At 41.6% G+C, this 23,997-nt stretch overlaps 1 protein-coding gene across 5 annotated transcripts in view; it reads left to right on the forward strand.

Annotated features, from left to right (window-relative positions):
* LEMD1 (LEM domain containing 1) overlaps positions 1–23,997 on the forward strand; it is a 72,772-nt gene that overhangs the window by 44,496 nt on the left and 4,279 nt on the right. For 3 of the 5 annotated variants that reach the window (XM_073011560.1, XM_007988736.3, XM_007988735.3), the window contains exons 5-7: positions 8,752–8,835; positions 15,582–15,620; positions 22,292–22,368. In XM_073011560.1, coding sequence (XP_072867661.1) covers positions 8,752–8,835; positions 15,582–15,620; positions 22,292–22,368 — 200 coding nt within the window. Of the gene's footprint in view, positions 1–8,751; positions 8,836–15,581; positions 15,621–15,966; positions 16,361–22,291; positions 22,369–23,997 lie in introns of those variants that run through there. The other 2 variants (XM_037985651.2, XM_037985650.2) reach the window with 2 other exon arrangements.

Raw genomic sequence — 23,997 nt, forward strand, 5'->3', positions numbered from 1 at the left:
CAGTAAAAGCAACCTGAGTATTGAAAATGCATCAGGTAGGACCAGTGGCCTTCAGTCTCCGCTTTACATAAACCTGAAATAAAACCACATCGATATTTTGAATTGGCAATAGAATTAAATAGGAAGTTTGTGATGGCCTAAAATGTTTTGATTTGAAGGATTTATATAAGCCATTTTCATTCTCAGAAGGGCCTCAAGACATCTGTTCATCCTTAAATCTGAAAGTAAATGTAAATAAGCATTTGCATTTCCATGTAAAAGGTGGTAGAAGGTGTGTTTATTGAGGCACTTGTCTAACACTGTAGACTTTAATTACTTAAGAGCATTTCTTTGTACCTAACAGTCTTCTGAGTGCCCAGCTAGGTAGTATTTGCATTTCTTTGAAATACCACATTTTCCTCTCATTTTTAGTTGGTTTCTAGTGGAATACAAGCCACTTAGAGATTTGGAATATGCAATTTCTGGACTCTGTTTAACACTGTATGTGCCTGCTTTATCATGTCACATATGCAGCCCATTGGATTTGGTCGTTAAAGCCACTCATTAAGCCAGGTCAAAATTTTTTTAATTAGGGATTTTTTCATCAGAAAGACACTAGACACAGCTTATGCTACCAATAACGGAGTAGGACATTAAGTCAGTATGTGTAACTCAGTCTCTAAGTGCCCTTCTACCAAAGAGGGGAAAATGGGATTTGGAGTTGGTTGGCAGGGAGGCAGAGTAATCTACAATGTCAGGCTACATAAGGTAGGCTTTGAGTAAGGTGGCCGTATAATTTATCATCTCTACCAGTATGCTTTTGAAAAGGGACACTAACCTGAAGGGATGCTGGAACATCAGGAGTAAACTGGGACCATTTGGGCAAATGGGGGCAAATGGGGACATACGGTCCTGGGTTTGGGAGCGGTTCCAAGGGTGGAAGTGTTTATATCTGTGCCCCATCTTCAGAGGGCTGCTGCATCCAACAACCAGAGGGCAGCTGGCCCTGGGAGGTGGGTACTCTTGAGCCCTCCTGGGCCACCTGGGTGTTTCTTTACCCTCTCCCATGCTCATCCCTGCCGGAATCTCAGTTTACTCTGTTCTCCCAGCCTGCATGCTCTCTTCTCATCTTCCCACCTACCCTGCACATTCTGCAGGTCTGGGCCCAAGAATCAATCTTTGTTTTCCTTCCTTCCTTCCTTCCTTCCTTCCTTCCTTCCTTCCCTCCCTCCCTCAGTCCCTCCCTCCCTTCTTTTCTTTCTTTCTTTCTTTCTTTCTTTCTTTCTTTCTTTCTTTCTTCTTTCTTTCTTTCTTTCTTTCTTTCTTTCTTTCCTTCTTTCTTTTTCCTTCTTCCTTCCTTTCTTTCCCTCCCTCCCTTCTTTGTCTTTCTGTCTTTCTTTTCTTCTCTTCTTTCCTTCTTTCTCTCTCTATCTTCTTTCTTTTTCCTTCTTTCCTTTCTTTCCCTCCCTGCCTCCCTCTTTCCTTTCTTTTTTCTCTTACTTTCATTTTCCTTCTTTCCTTTCTTTCCCTCCCTCCCTTCCTGCCTTCCTTCTTTCCTTCCTTCTTTCCTTCTTTCCCCTTCCTTCCTCTCTCCCTCCCTCCTTCTTTTCTTCTTTCTTTCTCTCTCTTTCTTCCTTTCTTTTCCTTCCTTTCTCTTTTCTTTTCCTTCCTTCCTTCCTTCTTTCCTTCCTTCCCTCCTTCCTTCCTTCCTTCCTTTCCTTTTCTTTCCTTCTTCCTTCCTTCCTTCCTTTCTTTCTATCTTTCTTTCTTTCTTTCTTTCTTTCTTTCTTCTTTCTTTCTTTTCCTTTTCTTTCTTTCTTCTTCTTTCTATCTCTCTCTCTCTCTCTCTCTCTTTCTTTCTTTCTTTCTTTCTTTCTTTCTTTCTTTTCCTTCTCTCTCTCTCTTTCCTTCCTTCCTTCCTTCCTTCTTTCCTTCCTTCCTTCCTTCCTTTTTTCCTTCCTTCCTTCCTTCTTTCCTTTCTCACAGAGTCTCATTCAGTTGCCCAGGCTGGAGTACAGTGGCATCATAACTCAGTGCAGCTTGACTTCCTGAGCTCAAGTTAACCTCTGGCCTCAGCCTCCCAAGTAGCTGGGACTACAGGCACGGGGCACCATGCTTCACTACTTTTTCATTCAGCCTCTACCCCACCTCTGCCCAGGAGCTTTTGCTGCAGGCTGTAAAATTGTTGAAGATGAAAACCCACGCTTTGACTCCTCTGCATTGAATTCCATGCCAGGCATTTGGGAGCAGGGCGGGGCAGGGGAGTTACTCAGTCCCTGTTGGCTGAACTGAAAGGAGGTTTCCTCTACTGATGTTGATGATCTCTCTCTTTCTGACTTCTATTATGTACCATATACTTTGTCGCTTAGATGTACCTTGATGTAGTCTCTTGAGAGATGATGCCAGATCATTGTGAATGGATGACCATTCAGGGAATGGTTGCAACAGAGTTTCCACCCCCCTGGGTCTCAGCCTGTGAGTCAACAACTACTGAATACAGGATATTGTGCTAGATTTCTTGAGGAAGAAAATAAGTGGGGAAAAGGCATAGATCCCTGTCATGAAGAAACTTGAAAATGAGCTCTGGACACAAAGAATATGTGTATCAAAAATAACAAAGAATATGTGTAACAAAAATATGGACTCTGCTGGGTGCAGTGGCTCATGCTTGTAATCTCAGTGCTTTGGAGGCTGAGGCAGGAGGATCACTTGAGCCCAGGAGTGCAAGGACCAGTTTGGGCAACATGACAAGAACCCATCTCTACAAGAAAAATAAAAATAAATGAACTGGTGGCCGGGTGCAGTGGCTCATGCCTGTAATCCCCCAGCACCTTGGGAGGCCGAGGCAGGCAGATCACCTGAAGTCAGGAGTTCGAGACCAACCATGGCCAACATGGAGAAACCCCATCTCTACTAAAAGCACAAAAAATTAGCTGGGCGTGCTGGTGCATGCCTGTAATCCCAGCTACCCCCGGAGGCTAAGGCAGAAGAATCACTTGAACCTGGAGGCAGAGGTTGCAGTGAGCCGAGATCGTGCCATTGCACTCCAGCCTGGCAACAAAAGTGAAACCTCTGTCTCAAAAATAAATAAATAAATAAATTTAATTAATTAATTAACTGGTCATAGTGGCATGCAAGCCAAGCTACTCAGGAGGCTGAGGCAGGAGGATTGCTTGAGCTTAGGAGGTTGAGGCTGCAGTGATCCAAGTTCATGCCACTGTACTCCAGTCTGGACAACAGAGTGAGGCCTTCTCTTAAAAAAAAAAAAAAAAATTAAAAAGACTGTAGGGCCAGACTGCCTGGGTTCAAATTTCAGCTCTACTACTAACTTGGACAAGATACTCAACCTCTCTATGTCTTAGTTTCCTCATCTATAAATAAGCTTAAGAACAGTCCCAACCTCACAGTGTTGTGAAGATTGAAATATGCAAAACAGAGTAGTATATGTATATGTGATATAAAATATGCAAAGCGGAATAGTATATGTATATGCAATAAGAGGCAAGTACAAATAAGAGCTATTTTTATCATTAACATTATTGTTACATAAAAAGCATGTTATTTAATTACCTATAGTACAAAACAATATGCTTAGTGAAAAATAACACTGGAAAATGAATCTTCAGTATTGAAATTCTAAGTGCCACAGAATGTGATTTATCGAGTGCCTACAGATATATTTATAGAAGTAAATATACAGATATAATTAAAGATTACTTTCTGTAAGCCCTGCGTGTTGAATGAGGCAGACTGAACTTTAAAAAAACAATCATATGCTGGCCAGGCTTGGTGGCTTACGCCTGTAATCCCAGCACTTTGAGAGGCTGAGATGGGTGAACTGCTTGAGCCCAGGAGTTGGAGACCATCCCAGGCAACATGGTGAAACTCTGTCTCTACTAAAAATACAAAAAATTGGCCCGGCATGGTGGCACACACCTGTGGTCCCAGCTACTTGGGAGGCTAAGGTAGGAGAATCACCTGAGCCCAGGATTTCAGATCACACCACTTGCACTCCTGCCTGAGTGACAGAGGCCTTGGTTTTTGTTGTTGTTGTCTGTTTGTTTAAGTCATTGTGCCCTCCCAGTATTTGAGACTCCTCTTTCTTAATCTTATACTTAAATTTAGCTGAGCTTGATGGCTCACTCCTTTAATCTCAGCACTTTGGGAGGCCAAGGAGGGAGGATCACTTGAGCCCAGGAGTTCGAGACTAGCCTGGGCAACATGGCAAAACCCCATCTCTACAATAATTACAAAAAAATTAGCTGGGCATAGTGGTGTGCACCTGTGGTCCTAGCCACTCAGGATGCCGAGGTGAAAGGATGGCTTGAGCCCAGCTCGAGGCTGCAGTGAGCAGTGATGGCACCAATGCACTCCAGCTTGGGTGACAGAGTGAGATCCTGTCTCCAAAAAAAAAAAAAAAAAAAAAAAAAGAAAGAAAGAAAGAAAAAGAAAAAGTTATTAAATCTTTCTCCACACCTCTCGAAATATTTTCAAACTTACAGAAAGTTGTAGGAATAGTAGTACAAAGAGCACTCACATTCCTTCCGCTCAGGTTCCTCAGTTGGTACCTTGTATCATGTTTGAGGAGTGTGTGTGTGTGTGTGTGTGTGTGTGTACCCTACCATTTTCTCTTTCTGAATGATTTGAGAGCAAATTGCAGCTATGAAGCCCCTGGGCTCCCCAGTAAGTATTCTGCCCACCAAAGGACACTCTACTACATAACCACCATATGACCCTCCAGATAAGGAAATCCACACTGATTCAATGCTTCCAGCCAGTACTGAGACCCCATGCAAGTTTCACCAACTGTCCCTATGATGTCTTTTTGCTTTCTCATCCACAACCACTCCAGGAACACGTGCTCCCTTTAGTTGTCGTCTATTCCTTCTCCTTCGATCTGGAGCCATGGTGCCTCAATCTTTCGCTGTCATTCCTGCCCTTGACAGTTTTCAAGAGTACAGGCCTTTCACTCTGTAGGGTTACTAGGAAATCTCTGTACCCACAGAACACTTCTGATGCAAATGTGTGAGTTTTTTTTCTCATGACAACCAGTTCTCCAACTCTCCAGACACTAGTCAGGTGTCCAACAATTCAGTAGAATTCTGACACTATAGACCTGGAGTTAGCGTCAGATCCCACAGGTTAAAGGGCTCAGTCTCACAAGACGGCCCCCACTTAAAATGCCAATCTCAAGTCCTGGGTCTCCCATACTTCTAATTGACTCGCTAAAAATCAAAGGTTCCCACAACACCTTGGATTTGCTAATTTGCTAGAACAGCTTACAGAACTCAGGAGTGCCCTTTCCTTACTAGTGTATTTTAAAGGATATAGCTCAGAAACAGCCAATGGGAGAGATGCAGGGGGCGAGGTCTAGGTCAAGAGATGCAGAGCTTCCATGCTTTCTCTGGGCGTGTTGCCCTCTAAGTACCTTAATGCGTTCACCAACTCAGAAACTCTCTAAACTCTGTCTTTTAGGAGTTTTATGGAGGTCCTGTTACTTAGGTATGATTGACTAAATCATTGGCTATCGGTGATTAACTCAACCTTCAGCTCCCCTCCTCCACCTGGAGGTCAAAGGGTGGGGCTCCAAGTTCAAATCTTTTTTTTTTTTTTTTGAGAAGGAGTCTTGCTCTGTCGTCCAGGCAGGAGTACAATGGTGCGATCCCAGCTCACTGCAACCTCCCCATCCCAGGTTCAACCAGTTCTCCTGCCTCAGTCTCCCAAGTAGCTGGGATTACAGGCACATGCCACCACACCCAGCTAATTTTTGTATTTTTAGTAGAAACAGGGTTTCATCATGTTGGCCAGGCTGGTCTTGAACTGCTGACCTCGTGATCCACCTGCCTCAGCCTCCCAAAGTGCTGGGATTACAGGTCTAAGCCACCGTGCCCAGCCCCAAGTTCAAATCTTCTAATCACATGGTTGGCCTTTCTGATGACCAGACCCCATTCTGAAGCTATCTAAGGGTCTTTGGGCACCAGTCAACTCATTAGCATATGAAATAGATAACTCCTGTAGCTCCAGAGATTCCAAGGGTCCTTAGAAGTTCTTGTGTCAGGAACCTGGGACTGAGACAAAAATAGTATAATAAAAGATGCTTCTATCACACCTATCACTGAGGAAATTACAAGGATTTCAGGAGCTCTGTGCCAGGAAAGGGGACAGAAGACCAGGTGCATGTTTCTTACTGTATCACAACATCACAAGGGTGAACCTCAGATTGGATTTGTCTGATTTTTCCTTTTGACTAGTATTAGAAGCCATGCGTTCTTGGCCAGAATTCTTTAGAAATGGCGCTGTGCTCTTCTCATTACATCGCCACGGGACAAACAATGTCACTGTGTCCCACTGCTAATAATGTTAACCTTAATTACCTGGAAAAGTTGATGTTTGTCAGGTTTCTTGGCCACGCACAGTGGCTCATGCCTGTAATCCCAACACTTTGGGAGGCCAAGGCAGGTGGATTGCTTGAGCTCAGGAATTCAATAGTGGACAACATAGTGAAACCTCTTCTCTACAAAAAAAAAACACAAAAATTAGCTGGGCATGGTGGCACGTGCCTGTAGTCCCAGCTACCTGGGAGACTCAGGTGGGAGGATGGCTTAAGCCTGGGAGATTGAGCCTGCAGTGAACCGAGATTGTGCCCCTGCACTCCAGTCTGGGTTGACAAAGCGACCCTGTGTCAAAATGAAACGAAATAAAAACCCTCAAACATTATTTTTGCCTTTGTAATTGAACAGCATTCTGTGGGGAGATATTTTGAAATGACACCAACATATTGTTCCTCATGGACCCTCACTCGTTAGCCTTAGCATCCGTGGAACCCTCTGCCTGAATCAGCTTCCACCATGGTGATGGCCTATTGAGATTTTCTATTTCTATCAGTCCTTCTACATTTGTTAGTTGGCATTATACTGTAAGAAGCGTTTTCCTTTCTCCCTATTCATTCAATAACTCACTCACTCACTCACTCATTCATTCATGTAAGTATGAATTCATTGATTTCTTTTCGTCCAATGGGTTGTATCCATTGACATCACTATTTTCATACTCAAAATTTCCCAGCTTTGGCTAGTAGGAGCCCCTTCAAGATAGATACTGGGTCCTTTTGACATGTCCTCATCATTATTTGAGCACTTCCTTGGTTTCTGGCACAAAAAGATGCTTCAGACTCATCTTGTACTTTTCCTGCCCCAGGAGCCTTGATTCCTTTCACAAGATGGTGTTTGGAAGCCGAGATCTAGGCCTTCAGTGAGCACCTTTCTACTGGGTATCATTGCTTCTAGGCCCTTTTCAGTGGACAGAGCTAGAAAATAAATGTATGTCTCTGTGTACATACACATACATACATCTCTATTTTTATGTAAGTATATATAAAATCAAAAACTATGAGTTTTTATTTATCTCCAATTGCAATCTAACAATCCAATGTTCTTTCTAATCATTCACTTTTATAAAATCACTTCTCTGACAGTGATTCCATTATCCTCTGATTATAGATTCCATTAGCCTCACTGTATTTACATTTTCACTCAGTTTTCTAATTTTTTTTTTTTTTTTTAGATGGAGTCTCGCTCTGTTGCCCAGGCTGGAGTACGGTGGTGCAATCTCAGCTCACTGCAATCTCCGCCTCCTAGATTCAAGCAATTCTCCTGCCTCAGTCTCCTGAGTAGCTGGAACTACAGGCGCGCACCACCACACTCGGCTAATTTTTGTATTTTTAGTAGAGATGGGGTTTCACCATGTTGGCCAGACTGGTCTTGAACTCCTGACCTCAGGTGATCCACCTGCCTCGGCCTCCCAAAGTGCTGGGATTACAGGTGTGAGTCACCACACTCAGCCTCAATTTTCTAATTTTCTCAGTGTAACTAATCACACAATCACAATAACCACTTCCTTCTCTTTATCACCCGTAACTGCCTCCTTGACCATGGAACATACCAACACCTCCTTGCAGCCCCCACTACAAGAGGGCCCTCTTCCTTCCCCTCACTGTCCCTCTTCCTTGCCCCAGGGCACACTAATGTGTCCATGCTGGTCCCCCTACCCCTCCCACTGCTCTAATTCTTCTACTACCAGGCAGGCAGAAATCCTCCACAACCTCGCTACTCCATTTCTTGGCCTCCAGGCATGCCAACACCTCTGCATCCATGTCCCTTCTGCCTCCTTTCTCCATGTGCAGAGCATACTGACACCCCAGGGGATGATAAAGAAGGAAAGGAAAACTGCATGTCTCATTTTTACTTCCAAATTTTAAGTTTATTTCAATGTGTTTCTGCCAAAACTTTAATGGGATTTTAACTCTCTGTGCCTCAATTTCTATTGTTGCTTATGAGATACCTTGTAAGCCTACATTAGCCTGTGCAGGGCCCACCCCAAAGGCTGCCACAAGCAGGCTTAATGTATCATGGGAATATGTATTAAAGAACTACAATTAAGTAGTGTGTGATTCAAGTAGTATATACAGGTTTTAGAAGACCTGATGTTAAACATCTCTCTAATAGTTTCTTAATTAATTGAAAAACATCCTTATTCCCAATAGTAGTTGTATATTCAAATTGGGTCAAAGTGAAAAGAAAATTACATAGTTTCTTAACTACTTAATAAGCCCTTTCTTCTTACCTCTGATGTGTGCTAAGGGGGCTGCTAAATGCCATCTTTACAAGGAATTTAATTTAACATTCTTTCTGTAAAAATATTGACCTCCTGGTAGATATGATCAATATATCTTGATCTTATTGATTAAATGTTGATTTCTTTTCTGTGTAATAGAACCCAGTTTTTGAAATTCAAGAGCGGCAAGAGGAAATAGTGGAAATAAACCCTGAATATAATGATTCCAAGATGATAATAAAGGTAAACTTACTTATTTCATAAACCTGAATTATGAGCAGTGTTGTTCTCCTGTAGAAAAAAATATGGATTTGTTTAGAAAACTCAGCTTTCTTTTCTTTTTCATCTAAGAATATACCCATATTTAGCTAAATTATACTTTGCTTTGTGAGTATGGATCTATGTCTTCATTTTAGGAAGAGGAGTTTCCTGTTGTACCTCCCATATGAGCACCCCTGAGTTATTTTTAATCTCTTGAGACTTGTCAAGACTTCGTAAGCACTAGGCATTATTCATTACAATTCTTGAGTCCAGGAATGATTTATTATAATTTTTTTTCTTGAGATAGGGTCTCACTCTGTTGCCCAGATTGAAGTGCATTGGTGTGATCACAGCTCACTGTAGCATCGACCTCCTGGGCTCAGACTTCTGAGCAGCTAAGACTACAGGTGTGTGCCATCACACCCTGCTAATTTTTAAAATTTTTTTGGAGATCTTGCTGTGTTGCCCAGGCTAGTCTTGAACTCCTGGGCTCAAGGGACCCTCCTGCCTTGGCCTCCCAAAGCACTGAGATTACAGGTGCGAACCATTGTGCCCAGCCTGTAGATAATTATGGATCATGGAATTTCGTATTTGAAAGGCATCTTGGAGGAGGCTGTGTGATTTATCTTACAGATAAGGAAACAGGCAGAAAGGGAATATGACTTGCCCAAGACCACACAGAGGATTAGAGGAAAATTGGAAATAGAAACTAGTGTCCTAATTTCCATTCGGTTGCCCTCTCCATTATATCAAAAGGCCACAGGGGAGGAAAAACGACCAGGCACCTGAGTGATGAAATAGCTCCCCTCAGTGTCCTTTCCATGGTATTACAGAAGGACTCGGGACATCTGTTTTCCCATGGAAGCAAAGGCTGGTCTTTCTGATGATTGCTGCGTAGCGAGAGTCTATGGGAGGCACTTCTTGGTGACCCTTCCAATCGCAAACTAAAACCGTGGCACAGAAATCAGCACAGTTAGAAATGGGCTGACACATGCAGATTGGTAGCTGGAATTAGCCCAAGTGGGAAGGAAAAAACTGTGTCTGAAAATCTTTTAAAATAAAATACATTATGCATATGAAAAAGAATAAAGAATTACGTAATGAGAAGTTGGATTCCCATCCCAAAGATTAAAAAAATAAATCATTGCTGAATCAGTTGAAGCCCCCAGTGTATCCCTTGTGGGACATCTTCCTGTTCCCTCATGGCAACCACTAACCTGAATTTTCTACTTATTCTTCTTTCTCTTTTCTTCATAGTATTCACAAACTTTAGTTTAGGTTTTTGTGATTTTGTATTTTATTTAAACGATATTATACTGCAAGTTTTCTTCTGCAGCTTCCCTTACCATTTAGCATCATGCTGTGAGCTTACATGGTCATTACTGGTAGCTTCAGTTCATTTATTTTCACTGCTATACAGAATTATTGGAGAAGTATTTTTATTCATTCCCTATTTGTTGGACATTTGGATTGTTTTCAGATTTTCGTAACACAAACAATGCTGTTACAAACTTTATGGTACAGGACCCAGTGTGTATATGTGTAAGAATTTTTTTCTGATTGCGTGAATGTACCTACAAGTAGGACTGCTGAATGGAAGGGGTCTACACATGTTCAACTTAAGAGATTATATTAAATTGCTCTACAACATGGTTGCACCATTTTTTGCTTCCCCCAGCAATATATTAAGAACTCCAGGAGCTGGGCATGGTGGCTAATGCTTATTATCCCAGCACTTTGAGAGTCCAAGGTGGGAGAAGTTCAAGTAAGGAGTTCAAGACCAGCCTGGGCAACATAACAAGACCCTGTCTCTAAAAATAAAATTTAAGAAAAAAATTAGCTGAGCAGTCCTCGCTTCTCAGGAGACCGAAGCAGAAGGATAGCTTGAGCCTGGGAGTTCAAGGCTACAATGAGCTTTGATCCTGCCACTACATTCCAGCCTGGGTGACAGAGCAAGATCCTGTCTTAAAAAAGAAAAAAAATGCTCCATCATTCTAAATCTTCTTCAGAATTGAGCGTTGCCAGATTTATTTTTCTCAGTGTGGTGGGTGTAAGATGGTATTTTATTATTATAATTTGTATGTATTTTATTATTAATAAGTTTGGGCATCTTTTCACAATTATTGGTCATTTGTGTTTTCTCATCTGTGAAATGCCTATTCATGTCTTTTGCCCATTTTTTATTAGGTTGTTTATCTTTTTCTTGTTAATTTATAGGAGCTCCTTATATATTGTGGTTACCAATCTTTTGTTAGCTATATGTGTAGCATGTATCTTCTAGTAGTTTTGACTTGTCTTTTTACTCTCTTCTTGGTGCCTTTTAAAAATTAAATGTGCTTATATTTGTAGTTTTTATTTTGAAGTAATTTCTTTTTTTTCATTTTTTTTCTTTTTTGAGACAGAATTTCCCTCTTGTTGCCCAGGCTGGATTGCAATGGCATGAACTCGGCTCACCGCAACCTCCATCTCCCGGGTTCAAGCAATTCTCCTGCCTCAGCCTCCTGAGAGCTGGGATTACAGGCGTGCGCCCCCAAACCTAGCTAATTTTGTATTTTTAGTAGAGATGGGGTTTCTCCATGTTGGTCAGGCTAGTCTTGAACTCCCGACCTCAGTTTATCTGCCCGCCTCGGCCTCCCAAAGTGCTGGGATTATAGGCGTGAGCCACCGTGCCCAGCCTATTTTGAAATAATTTCAAACCATGTAAGAAGAATTCTTACATGGCCATATTGAATCTAACCATACCCAAATTCACCAATGATTAAGATTTTTCCATCTGTGTTTTACAATTTTATCTATCTTTTTTCCTTGACCTATTTGAGATCAAACTGCAGACATCATGTTTTTTTGACCTCTGCCAAAATTTCAGTATGTATTTCCTAGAATAAAGACATTATATCACTTCTATAATCACGGTACAATGACAAGAATCAAAATTTTTAAAAATCGAGATGAAATTTACACAACATAAAATTAGCTATTTTAAAGTGCACAATTTAAGGCTGGGCATAATGGCTCATACCTGTAATCCCAGCACTTTGGGAGGCCAAGGCAGGCAGATCATCTGAGGCCAGGAGTTCGAGACCAGCTTGGCCAACATGGTGAAACCCCGTCTCTACTAAAAATATAAAAATTATCTGGGCATGGTGGTGCATGCCTGTAATCCCAGCTACTCGGGAGGCTGAGACATGAGAATCACTTGAACCCAGGAGGTGGAGGTTGCGGTGAGCCAAGATCGCGCCAATTCACTCCAGCTTTGGCAACAAGAGGGAACCTCTGTCTCAAAAAAAAAAAAAAATTAAATAAATAAATAAATAATATAGTTCACAATCCAGTGGCATTTAGTACTTTCAAACTGCTGTGAAACCACCACCTCTATTTTAGTTCCAAAACATTTTTGTCACCCTAAAATAAAACCAATACCCATTAAGCAGTTACTCCCCAGTCACTCCACCCCCCACCCCACCCCACCCCACCCCTGCAGCAGCTATCAATCTGCTGCTTTAATGGATTTACTTCTTCTGGAGATTTCACATAAATGGAATTGTTCAATGTGTGATGTTTTGTGTTTCGCTTCTTTTGCTTAGTATAAGGTTTTTGAGGTTCATCCATGTGTCCATGTATTTGCATCAGCACTTCATTCCTTTTTATGGCTGAATTATATTCCATTATATGTAAAAACCACAATTTGTTTATTCATTTATCCACTGATGGACATTTGGGTTGTTTCTACCCTTTGGCTGTTGCAAACAGTGCCACTATGAACATTCATGTTCAGGTATTTGAGTACCTGATTTTCATTTCTTTTGGCTAGGTACCTAGGAGTGGAATTGCTGGATCATATAATAATTCTATGTCTGACTTTCGGAGAAAGTGCCAAACTGTATTCTGCAGCGACTGGGCCATTTTACATTACCACTAGCAATGTATGAGTGTTGCAATTTCTACATCCTTGCCAACACTTGCTATTTTCCTTTTTTTTTTTTTTTAAGACAGAGTCTTGCTCTGTCACCCAGGCTGGAGTGCAGTGGCACGATCTCGGCTTGCTGCAACCTCTGCCTCTTGGGTTCAAGCGATTCTCCTGCCTCAGCTGGGATTACAGGTGCCTGCCACCATGCCCGGCTAATTTTTGTATTTTTAGTACAGATGGTGTTTCACCATGTTGGCTAGGCTGGTCTCGAACTCCTAACCTGAAGTGATCCACCCACCTCGGCCTCCCAAAGTGCTGGGATTACAGGTGTGAGCCACTGTTCCCGGCCTTTTTTTTTTTTTAATAGCCATTCTACTGGGTATCAAGTGGTATCTCATTGTAGTTTTCATTTGCATTTCCCTAATAACTAATGATGTCATTATCTTATTATATCATTATATCAAGATATGTCATTATCTTATTATAAGGAAGTTTATGTGCTTATTGGCCACTTCTATATCTTCTTTGGAGAAATGTCTGTTTAAGTCGTTTGCCCATCTTTAGACTGGGTTTTCTTTTTCTTTTTGAGTTGTAAGAATTCTTTATATATTCTAAATAATAGACTCCAGATATATGATGTGCAAGTTTTTTTTCTATACATTGAAGTCTATACATTGTCTTTTTAACTATGCTCGCGGTGGCGGGTGCCTGTAGTCTCAGTTACTCCGGAGGCTGAAGCAGGAGAATGGAGTGAACCCGGGAGGCGGAGCTTGCAGTGAGCGGAGATCGTGCCACTGCACTCCAGCCTGGGGACACAGTCAGACTCAGTCTCAAAAAACAAACAAACAAACAAACAAACAAACTATGTTGCCCAGGCTAGTTTCAAACTCCTGGGCTCAAGGGGTCCACCTGCCTGAGCCTCCTGAATAGCTGGGACTATTGGCATGCACCACCACGCCTGGCTACTTTCTTGATAATGTCCTTTATTACACAAAAGTTTTCTGAAGTTTGATTATGACGTGTCCTGGCATGGATTTCTTTAGGTTTATCTGATTTGGGTTCATGCAGCTTCTTGATCTGTGGATTTATGTCTTTTGCCAAATTTGGGACATTTTCAGTCATTATTTCTTCAAAAAAAATTTTAGCCCCACCTCATTCTTCTCTCTTTTAGGGACTCTGATGACACAAATATTAGGTCTTTCATTACAGTCTCATAAGACCCTGAGACACTGTTTATTGTTTTCTGTTTTCTGTCTGTCATTCAGTTTGGGTGATTTATATTGTTCTATCTTCAAATTCATTGATTCTTTTCTTTGTCTTCTCTATTCTGCTGTTGAGCCCATATTTTGGTTGTATTTTTTTCAGTTATATATATATTTTTAAGGCAGAATTTCACTCTGTCACCCAGGCTGGAGTACAGTGGCACGATCATAGTTCACTGTAACGTCAAACTCCTGGGCTCAAACGATCCTCCTGCTTCAGCCTCCCGAGTAGCTGGGACTACAGGCACATACCATCATGCCTGGCAATTTTTTTTAATCTTTTATTTTTAGAGATGGGATCTTGCTTTGCTGTGCAGGCTGTCAGTTCTAAAATTTGCACTTGGTTCTTCTTTATATATTCTACTTCTCTGCAAAGAGTTTATATTTTTTCATTTATTTCAAACATGTTCATATTGTTCATTGAAACATTTTATGATGGCTGCTTTAAAATCTTGGTGAGATGGCCGGGCGCGGTGGCTCAAGCCTGTAATCCCAGCACTTTGGGAGGCCGAGACGGGCGGATCACTAGGTCAGGAGATCGAGACCATCCTGGCTAACATGGTGAAACCCCGTCTCTATTAAAAAATACAAAAAACTAGCCGGGCGAGGTGGCGGGCGCCTGTAGTCCCAGCTACTCCGGAGGCTGAGGCAGGAGAATGGCATAAACCCGGGAGGCGGAGCTTGCAGTGAGCTGAGATCCGGCCACTGCACCCCAGCCTGGGCGACAGAGCGAGACTCCGTCTCAAAAAAAAAAAAAAAAAAAATCTTGGTGAGATAATTCCAACGTTTGTGTCACCTTGGTGTCAGTGTCTATCATTGTCTCCCCTCACAAGACTCTGGGTGGTTTTTGTTTTTGTTTTTTGTTTTTTTAGACGGAGTCTCGCTCTGTCACCCAGGCTGGAGTGCAGTGGTGTGATCTTGGCTCACTTCAACCTCCACCTCCCAGGTTCAAGCAATCCTCCTGCCTCAGCCTCCTGAGTAGCTGGGATTACAGGTGCCCACCACCATGCCTGGCTAATTTTTTTTTTTTTTTTTTTTTTTCAGTAGAGACGAGGTTTCACCATGTTGACCAGGCTGGTCTCAAACTCCACCTGCCTTGGCCTCCAAAAGTGCTGGAATTACAGGCATGAGCCACCACGCCTGGCCTTCTGGGTGGCTTTTAAATCTTGTTTTAGCAGACCTTCTCTGACTGTACATTGGTGGGAAAAGAGGGGCACTGCCTCTTTACTGCCAGGTGGAGGTAAAAGTCCAGGCTCCCACTGGGGACACCTTTTGGGTGTGTGTGGAGGTGGGGGATGCCCCCTTACTACTGGGTTGCTGGGAGGGCCTCCCATGTGGCCTCTGTTGACACCACCCAGGCGGGGAGCAGGAGGGTTTGCCACATGGGGGTGAAAGTCCAGGCTTCTTATGCACCTTGGCTGATGGGGGTGGAGGTGGGCTGTTTGGCTGCCACAAGGAAGTTCATGTCAAAAAGTTTTTGTCTTACTAGGCTGCCTTTTACCGTGTCTTTTGGCTTTTCCGGGAGCTTTTTTTTCACCTGCATCCCTTGGTGTTTCCAGGTTGTCAGCCCCTCCAGCTTCCAGTCCAGGATATATAAGGTAAAAAGAAAACCACGGGAACTCACCACCTTGTCTTCCCTGAGTCTCAAGCTCCCTGGCCCATCGACCTTCTCTCTATATCTTCCAGAGTCTTCATAGGCTTGTTTTAGGTATAACGTCCAGGGGGATTGGCTGGACTTAGCGGAATAAATTGGAAGAAGTACATCTACCCCAATTTGTTCCCAATACCGTTTTCCAATGGTCCATTTTTTTTCTTCTGAGCTGCAATGTCAGCTCTTGTCATATATCAAGTTTCCATATAGACATCGGTATTTTTTAATGGATTATTTATTTATTTACTTTAAAATTTTAGATTCGGGGGTACATGCGCAGGTTTGTTACACAGGTATATTGTGCTGAGAGTTGGGCTTCGGATGATCCCATCGCCCAGGTAGTAAACATAGTACCCAATACTGTGTTTTCAACCCTTGCCTTCCTTGCTCCCCCTTTTGGAATCCCCTGCTTGTTTCCATCTTTGTGTTTCTGTGTATTTAAATCGGTATTTTAATGTCTTTACATTTACTGAAATTTCCTTTAATGTCCTTCAGTAAGATTGTATAATTTTCTTAGTAAAGGACATGCTAATCTTTTGTTAGCTTTATTAGTAGATAGGCTTTCAATTTTTGCTTCATTGGGAATAGGACCTCTTTTAAAGCATATTTTAAATTGTTGCTGGTGTATAGAAATGAAGTTGACTTCTGCATATTGATTTTACAACAATAAACTTTTTGCAATTATAATACTTTTTCTGCAGATTATTTTGTAGCCTGGTTTGAATATCTTTAATTTCTTTTTGTTTTACTGTGCTGGCTAAGACTTTTCATTATACTAGTGTAGGAGAATGACAACAGTGGACATTCTTTCCTTTGTCCTGATTTTAAAGGAAATACATCTAATATTTTACCTTTGAGTATGACTTATGGTGTAGGTTTTTGAAGATGTCTTTTATCAAGTTAAGGAAGTTCCTATTCCTGGTTTACTAAAAGTTTTTTTTTTTTTTTTTTTTTTTTTTTTTGAGACAGATTATAGCTCTGTCACCCAGGCTGGAGTACAGTGGCGTGGTCTCGGCTCACCGCAACCTCCACCTCCCAGGTTCAAGCGATTCTCCCACCCCAGCCTCCCAAGTAGCTGGGATTACAGGTGCACACCACCATGCCCGGCTAATTTTTGTATTTTTAGTAGAGGTGGAGTTTCACCATGTTGGCCAGGCTGGTCTCGAACTCCCAATCTCAAGTGATCCACCTGCCTCAGCCTCCCAAAGTTTTGGGATTACAGGTGTGAGCCACCTCCCCTGGTTGCCAGAAGATTTTTTAAAATTCGGGAATGGAGATGATCATAAGGTTTTTAACCTTTCTTTTGTTAATGTGGTACAGATAATTTTTAAAGCCTTTTAATTAATTCAAAATCATTACGTGGGTTAAGAGAACACAACGCTTTAAATAAAGGCTTTATCAAATCAGGATTCAGGTAAAAATAATGAAGTAAAAGTCTGCTATGATTATAGATCTTTTACTAACTTAATAATTTTAGTAAGAGGATTTGGAGTTAACTCAGTTTTAAAGATCTGTAAGTCAAAAGGAGGTTTTTCTTTTTTTCTGCCTGTAAGCAGGTCATAATTTCCGCTTTGCTATGTCATTTGTAAAAGTGTCCAATTCTACATATAGGCCTTTAAGAAATAATTGCATTATTGAATTAGAGCAATTGGAGAATGTATTATGTTTTAGTTTGGAGAGAATGCCATCCCCAAGCTTCAGGGACATCCCTGCCTTCTGACTTCTCCAAGTCCAGCGGTAAGGAGTATTGGGAGAATAAGAGAAAGAAAGGGTAGGAAACTGGGCTCTCAGCACCCTTTTTTTGACTTCCCTTAATTGTAGGTGTCAGCCCGTGAAATTTTGGCTAGCTTCAAGCCTACATGGTAAATATATGTCTTGTGGAAATGCAAACAAACTTGTATTTCTTTATGGATGGTTAGTGATGGCTTTAGTCAAGATAGATTATTTTTAAGAAAACAAATGTAGGCTGGGCACGGTGGCTCATGCCCTTAATCCCAGCACTTTGGGAGGCTGAGGCGGGCGGATCACTTAAGGTCAGGAGTTCAAGACCAGCCTGGCCAACATAGTGAATCCCCATCTCTACTAAAAATACAAAAATTAGCCAGGCATGGTGGTGTGCGCCTGTAATCTCAGCCACTCAGGAGGCTGAGGTAGGAGAATTGCTTGAACCTGGGTGGAGGTTGCAGTGAGCTGAGATTGTGCCACTGCACTCCAGCCTAGGTGATAGAGCAAGACTCCATCTCAAAAAATATATATATATATACTTTTTGATGATTTTAATGAGAATACAAAATGATTATTGTTCTTTCTGGCTCTGGATGTTAGCCCAGTGTTTTGTTGTTAACTATAATGTGATACAATATGACATAAAATATCATATGCAATATTATTTCAGATTGACTATGATATACCTAAGTAGGCCAGAATTAGCACAAAATAGTCCACCTGGAAAAAAAACCTTTATGAAAACACCAATTCATCTGAAATAATTAAGAATGGAACTACTGGCTAAAAATGTTACTTCCATAGGAAATTAATGATTTTGATAATTTATTAATTAATGAAAAGTTTTTAAAAACATGTTTTGACATATTTTTAATGATGAGTTTTTCTATAATAATATATATATTTTTAAAGCATTGGAGCCAGAATATCTGGGTTTAAATTATAGCCATGCCTTTTATGAATTGTGTTATCTAGGGCAAGCAATTTAGCTCCCTAAGCCTCTACTTCCTCTTCTGTAAAATGGTGACTGTAATAATTACGTCCTAGAGTTGTTAGAAAGATTAAGTGAATTGGCCGAGCGCAGTGGCTTACACTTGTAATCCCAACACTTTGGGAGGCCGAGGCAGGTAGATCACAAGGTCAGGAGATCAAGGCCATCCTGGTGAAACCCCATCTCTACTAAAAATACAAAAAAATTATCTGGGTGTTGTGGCTCACGCCTGTAATCCCAGCTACTCAGGAGGCTGAGGGAGGAGAATCACTTGAACTGGAGAGGCGGAGATTGCAGTGAGCCGAGATCACGCTACTGCACTCCATCCTGGCAACAGAGCAAGACTCTGTCACAAAAAAAAAGAAAGAAAGAAAGAAAGAAAGATTAAGTAAATTGAAGTATGTGAAATGCCCAAGATAACAGATGTCAGAACGTGGTATTTCTAATTCCCTCCACTCTCATGCTGCAGTACCATGTGGTGATTATGGGCAGGGACTGTGGGGCTCCACTGCCTCACCAGCTGTGTGAGTGTGGGAAAGCTACTTAAACGCTATATGCCTCAGGGCTCTCATCTGTAAAATGGGCATAATAAAAGCACCTTTCTCATAGGGTGGTTTTGAGAATGAATTTAGTTTATTGATATAAAATGCTTAGAATGGTGCCTGGTGCGCAGGGAATGCCATGTACGTGGTAGCTAGTGTTGTACTGAGACAGTCACAGTTTGCTGTATTGGCATATCTCTGACTTACTACTTTTATAACTAACTACAGCTGTGGCCAGCAATATGCTTCAGGCCTTGGGAGTGTGGTGGAATTTTCAGACTTGAATGCCAAGGGTATAGCGAAGAGGGTGGAAAAGCAGAGGGGGCCACGTATTCCCCAGCTCTGGGCTCCGAATGCTTTGCTAAAACAGCCATCTTTGCAGATTCTAGCTCTGGGCCTAAGGAGAAGAGAGCAAAGATATTATGTGTCTCCTGGGTGCCATTTACCCTCACTGAGCCACTGCTTTAATAAACACCAATATTTTTTAGCTCCACTGTAAATGTTGTTTATAGTGAAAATCATATTATAACAGCATTAATGGAATTTTTTAGAAGATGAAATATAAATCAACTATAAATGCACCACTTGATGCAAAAACTGATTTTATTTTTTCAATTTACCTCTAGTTTTTGTTTACATGCATATCTAGTATATGTTTACACAGTAGACATCACTGTTTATGTACAATTATACCCTGTTTATTAATACTAATCGATAACAGTTTTCCCTGTTATATGGTCTTTATAATAGTAATTATTGATAGCTGCACAATCAGGTAGATAGGCCATAATTACTCCATTTTTGAAAATGACAATGTCCACCTTCTACATACTGGAGGAGAACTTTACATATGATTAATAGCAAAGAAAACAAATTGTAAAAGAAAAGGAAATCAAAGGCCTAAATCTCCTTATGGCACAAGGGGAGTATTTGATTGCTTAGGAGCTGTAAAATTCTATCATTTGATTTTGCAATGCATTTCTACCCCAAATGCTTTATTTCATGTATGTATTTTTAAATTTAAGAGAATTAAAAAGAAGTTGCATGTGATGGGTATGTGGAGGTTCATTATACTATTGTCTATTTTTGTATATGTTTAAAATTTTCCATAAGTAAAAAGCTTAAAAAAGAATCTGCTTATAAATGATTTTTCCAATACCCTTGGAAATAGCTTGAAATATCTCTTGATGAACATGCCAACACTAGCCCACATGGCACCTTTGTGGGAAATTTCAAAGTATCTCTTCCTCAAGAGCTTCTGCTTCCCTGTTCCTGGAAGGGTATGTGGTAAGGGTATGTAAATCTACAGTGTCTACATGGGAAAAGGTGCTCCTTGCATGTGGCTCTCTTGCACGGTGCACAACTTCCCACATATGCAAGAGTTTTGCTTGAGTATCACTAAACCACTGTTGAGAACGTGTTTAAGAAGGGGGCACAGGGAGTACAGGGGAAGCAGAGGAGGCTATAGCTGTTCCATCATTGGTGACCTGTACTGGGTAGAGGGTGACTAGCAGTGCGTGATGCTACAGCAAGCCATGCCCTCCCCAACCCACCCTGGGCTGGGACCCTTGGGCCTGCCGTAGGTCATAGTCCACATTCACTGGAGGGGTCCACTTTATGGTTGTGTCCTGACCACATCCTTCCTAAGACCCAGGCTCTCCTTTCTCCTGGTAGCTCCGTGATGAACACAAATGCCCCTCTTCTGTCGGACCCTCCAAACACTCCAGTCCAGGCTACCTTGGGATTGAGGTCATTACTCTCCTCTTGACTTTCCTTGTGCTTGTGGTTCTGTCCTGGTCTCGGTCAGTCCTTTCCCTGTCTGACGCTAGTTCCAGCTCCTTCTCTCACTCCTGGGAATTCTCCAGTTCCTGACTCACTGCAGCCTACAGGCTCTGACAGCACAGCAGGTGTCAGAAGGCGCCTCTTATGTTCAAGGGTCCTGGGCTTCCAGCAGGGAAGTAGGTGGCAAGTTACCAGTAGCCCCAAATGTTAGATGCTGTGGCTTGATTAAAGAGAAATAGGAGACAGCTCCATGAGATCCAACAGATGGTCTGATTAGGGAAGAAGGAAGCCAGTGCAGAACACTTACAAAATAGCCATGCTTGGTAGTGAGCTGTTTTGGACAGGGACGGTTTGGCAAGCCCTTCTGAAATCTTCACAGCCGGCGTCAGGCCTGGCACTGAGCAGCATGCAACAAATGTTTGTTAGATGAATAAATAAAACATAAGGGCTGGGCACAATGGCTCACACCTGTAATCCCAGCACTTTGGGAGGCTGAGGCGGGTAGATTGCTTGAGTCCAAGAGTTCGAGACCAGCCTACCCAACAGGACAAAACCCTGTCTCTACTAAAAATATTACACAAAAATTAGCCAGGTGTGGTGGAGCGTGCCTGTAATCTCTGCTACTCAGAAGGCTGAGGCAGGAGAATTGCTTGAACCCAGGAGGCAGAGGTTACAGTGAGCCAAGATCGTGCCACTGCACTCCAGCCTGGGTGACTCTGTCTCCAAAAACAAACAAACAAAACACTACAGTATAAAATGTATATATTAGGACTGAAGAAATATAGCATAGAAGAGTGATCTAAGTGGATGAGAGTAATAAAGATTTCTTACAGGGGGAAATTATTTTTAGAAACTGAAGGGTAGAGAGAAGTCTAGTGCAGTGGTCCAAGCACTGATAATAATACTGTATAGCCTCTAGCAAGTTACTTAACCTTTCTGTCTCAGACTCATTTCCAAAACAGAATAGTGCTTACTAGATAGGGGTGGAGTGTTCCCTCGCAGGTGGCGCTCACTGGAAGGCCTCAGTGAGTTAATGGGTAAATGGAGCTTAGTGCTTGATCAATAGAATTAGCAACATCATCTGATATCCCATCTTCACATTCCTGGGAGTCCTCTACAATTGCTCCTAATTCTTTCACAAAGTAACATTTCATTTTCCTAAATTATTTTCTAGTCCTTGTTCATAGTCAACTTGTTTTGTTAAAATTACTTTATTCTTTGTAGAAAATGATGCATGCTCATAAAAAAGAGCTCCAAGCAATAAAGTACAAATAAAGAAGCAAAATAGAGTTGATATTTAAGAACAGAGTGCTGTTCTCATCACGTGGCCCTAGTCCCTTGTATGTGTATTGTTCTCATGCGAGTCACTGAAGCAAAATATTACTCCATGGAACCTGGATGTTTTTGCTAATTCTTGAATAAAGACAAACAAGTTTGTATTATAAAGTATCAAACTACTTTATCTAGACTTTTTCTAAATAAGAAAACTGAACTGACTTTTTCTAGAATAAAAACTGAGGTTATTTGTACAAGACATTGGAAACAAATTCCTCTTGACATTTTCTTTCTGTTTATCAGTGGCCTGAGGCTTCCACCACTAAACCCAAAGCTGTAGATACCTATTGCTTGGAGTATAAGCCTTCCAAGGGAAGAAGGTAATGATGTTTTTTAGCATATGTGGAAATTGATATTGCATCCTGTAACTCTGGAAAAACTCATTGTTCAGATTTATGTGAAGGGTTTAGCCTGAAAATAATCTGTTGAGAAAGGAGAAGGATTTGTAATATCCAACAATTTCAAAGCCAAAGTTTCTAGTTCATTGCTCATATTTAGAGATAAGGAAGTAGGCCCAGGAGAACTGGGAGGACAGGGCAAAAGTCACAGTGGACTAAGATCACAACCCAAGTCTCCTGACATGTAGCCATTTGGAAACATTTCTTTCTGTTTGCATCCTGGAAGATGGGCAAGAGGCAAAAAAAAAAAAAAAAAAAAAAAAAAAAAAAAAAAAAAAAATTTAAAAGGATATAAGGGCGGGCGCGGTGGCTCTTGCATCCCAGTACGTTAGGGGGCTGAGGCAGGTGGACTGCCTGAGGTCAGGAGTTCGAGACCAGTCTGGCCAACATGGTGAAACCCCATCTGTACCAAAAATACAAAAAAATTAGCCAGAGGTGGTGGCATGCACCTGTAATCCCAGCTACTTGGGAGGCTGAGGCAAGGGAATTGCTTGAACCAGGGAGGCGGAGGTTGCTGTGAGCCGAGATGGTGCCACTGCACTCCAGCCTGGGTAACAGAGTGAGACTCTGCCTCAAAAAAATAAATAAAAAAATGGAAAGGATATAAATATACAGTTAAATAGGAGAAATAAGACGTAGGGTTCAATAGGTCAGTAGAGTGGCTTTAGTTAACAATAATCCATTGAACACTTCAAAATAGCTAGAAGAGAATAATTTAAACATTCCTAGCATAAAAAGAAGATAAGTATTTAAGGTGGTGGATATCCCAGTTGCCCTGATTTGATCTTTACACATTATATGAAGGTATCAGAATAGCACATGTTGGCTAGGCACGGTGGCTCATGCCTGTAATCCCAGCACTTTGGGAGGCTGAGGTAGAAGGATCAGGCCAGGAGTTTGAGATCAGCCTAAGCAAAATAGTGAGACCCTGTCTCTACAGAAAAATTTAAAAATTTTAAAAATGGTGGTATGTGGCTACAGTCCCAGTTACCTGGGAGGCTGATGCAGAAGGATTAGTTGAGCCCAGGAGTTCAAGGCTGCAATGCAGTGAGCATTCCAGCCTGGGCGACAGAGTTAGACCCTGTCTCAAAAAATATATATGTAATATAAAATTACATATACCCCCAAATATGTAAATCTATTATGTACCAATTTTTAAAAAGGAATAAAAAGAGTAGGTAGTTCAACTAAAAGCTCAAGACAGGCAATTGTATTAGTCAGAAAGTAAAGCTTTCTGGAGAGTTTCCTAACTTCTGAATAAACTTCAGAAGGCTTTGCAGAATTAGACTAGTGGAAACATAAGGCTCATGCTAAAAAATTTCAGAAAGTGCTCTTGCCCTTTTAAGTGCAAAATAAGCAGATTGCAAAGGCGCTTTTCGTCTCCACCCTGAAAGGTGGTGTTTGTACCTAAGAAGGGAGGAACGAGAGGGCCTGAGTACTGAGGCTTCCCATCCATTTATACAATTTCCCAGTGGGGACCTGGGCATCTGAAAGGCCTGTGCCAAGTCAGGCTTTATGCCGGCATTGAGAAGTGCTACACAAGTGGGCAGA

The sequence above is a fragment of the Chlorocebus sabaeus genome, chromosome 25, assembly GCF_047675955.1.
Source record: "Chlorocebus sabaeus isolate Y175 chromosome 25, mChlSab1.0.hap1, whole genome shotgun sequence".
NCBI classification, from domain to species: domain Eukaryota; kingdom Metazoa; phylum Chordata; class Mammalia; order Primates; family Cercopithecidae; genus Chlorocebus; species Chlorocebus sabaeus.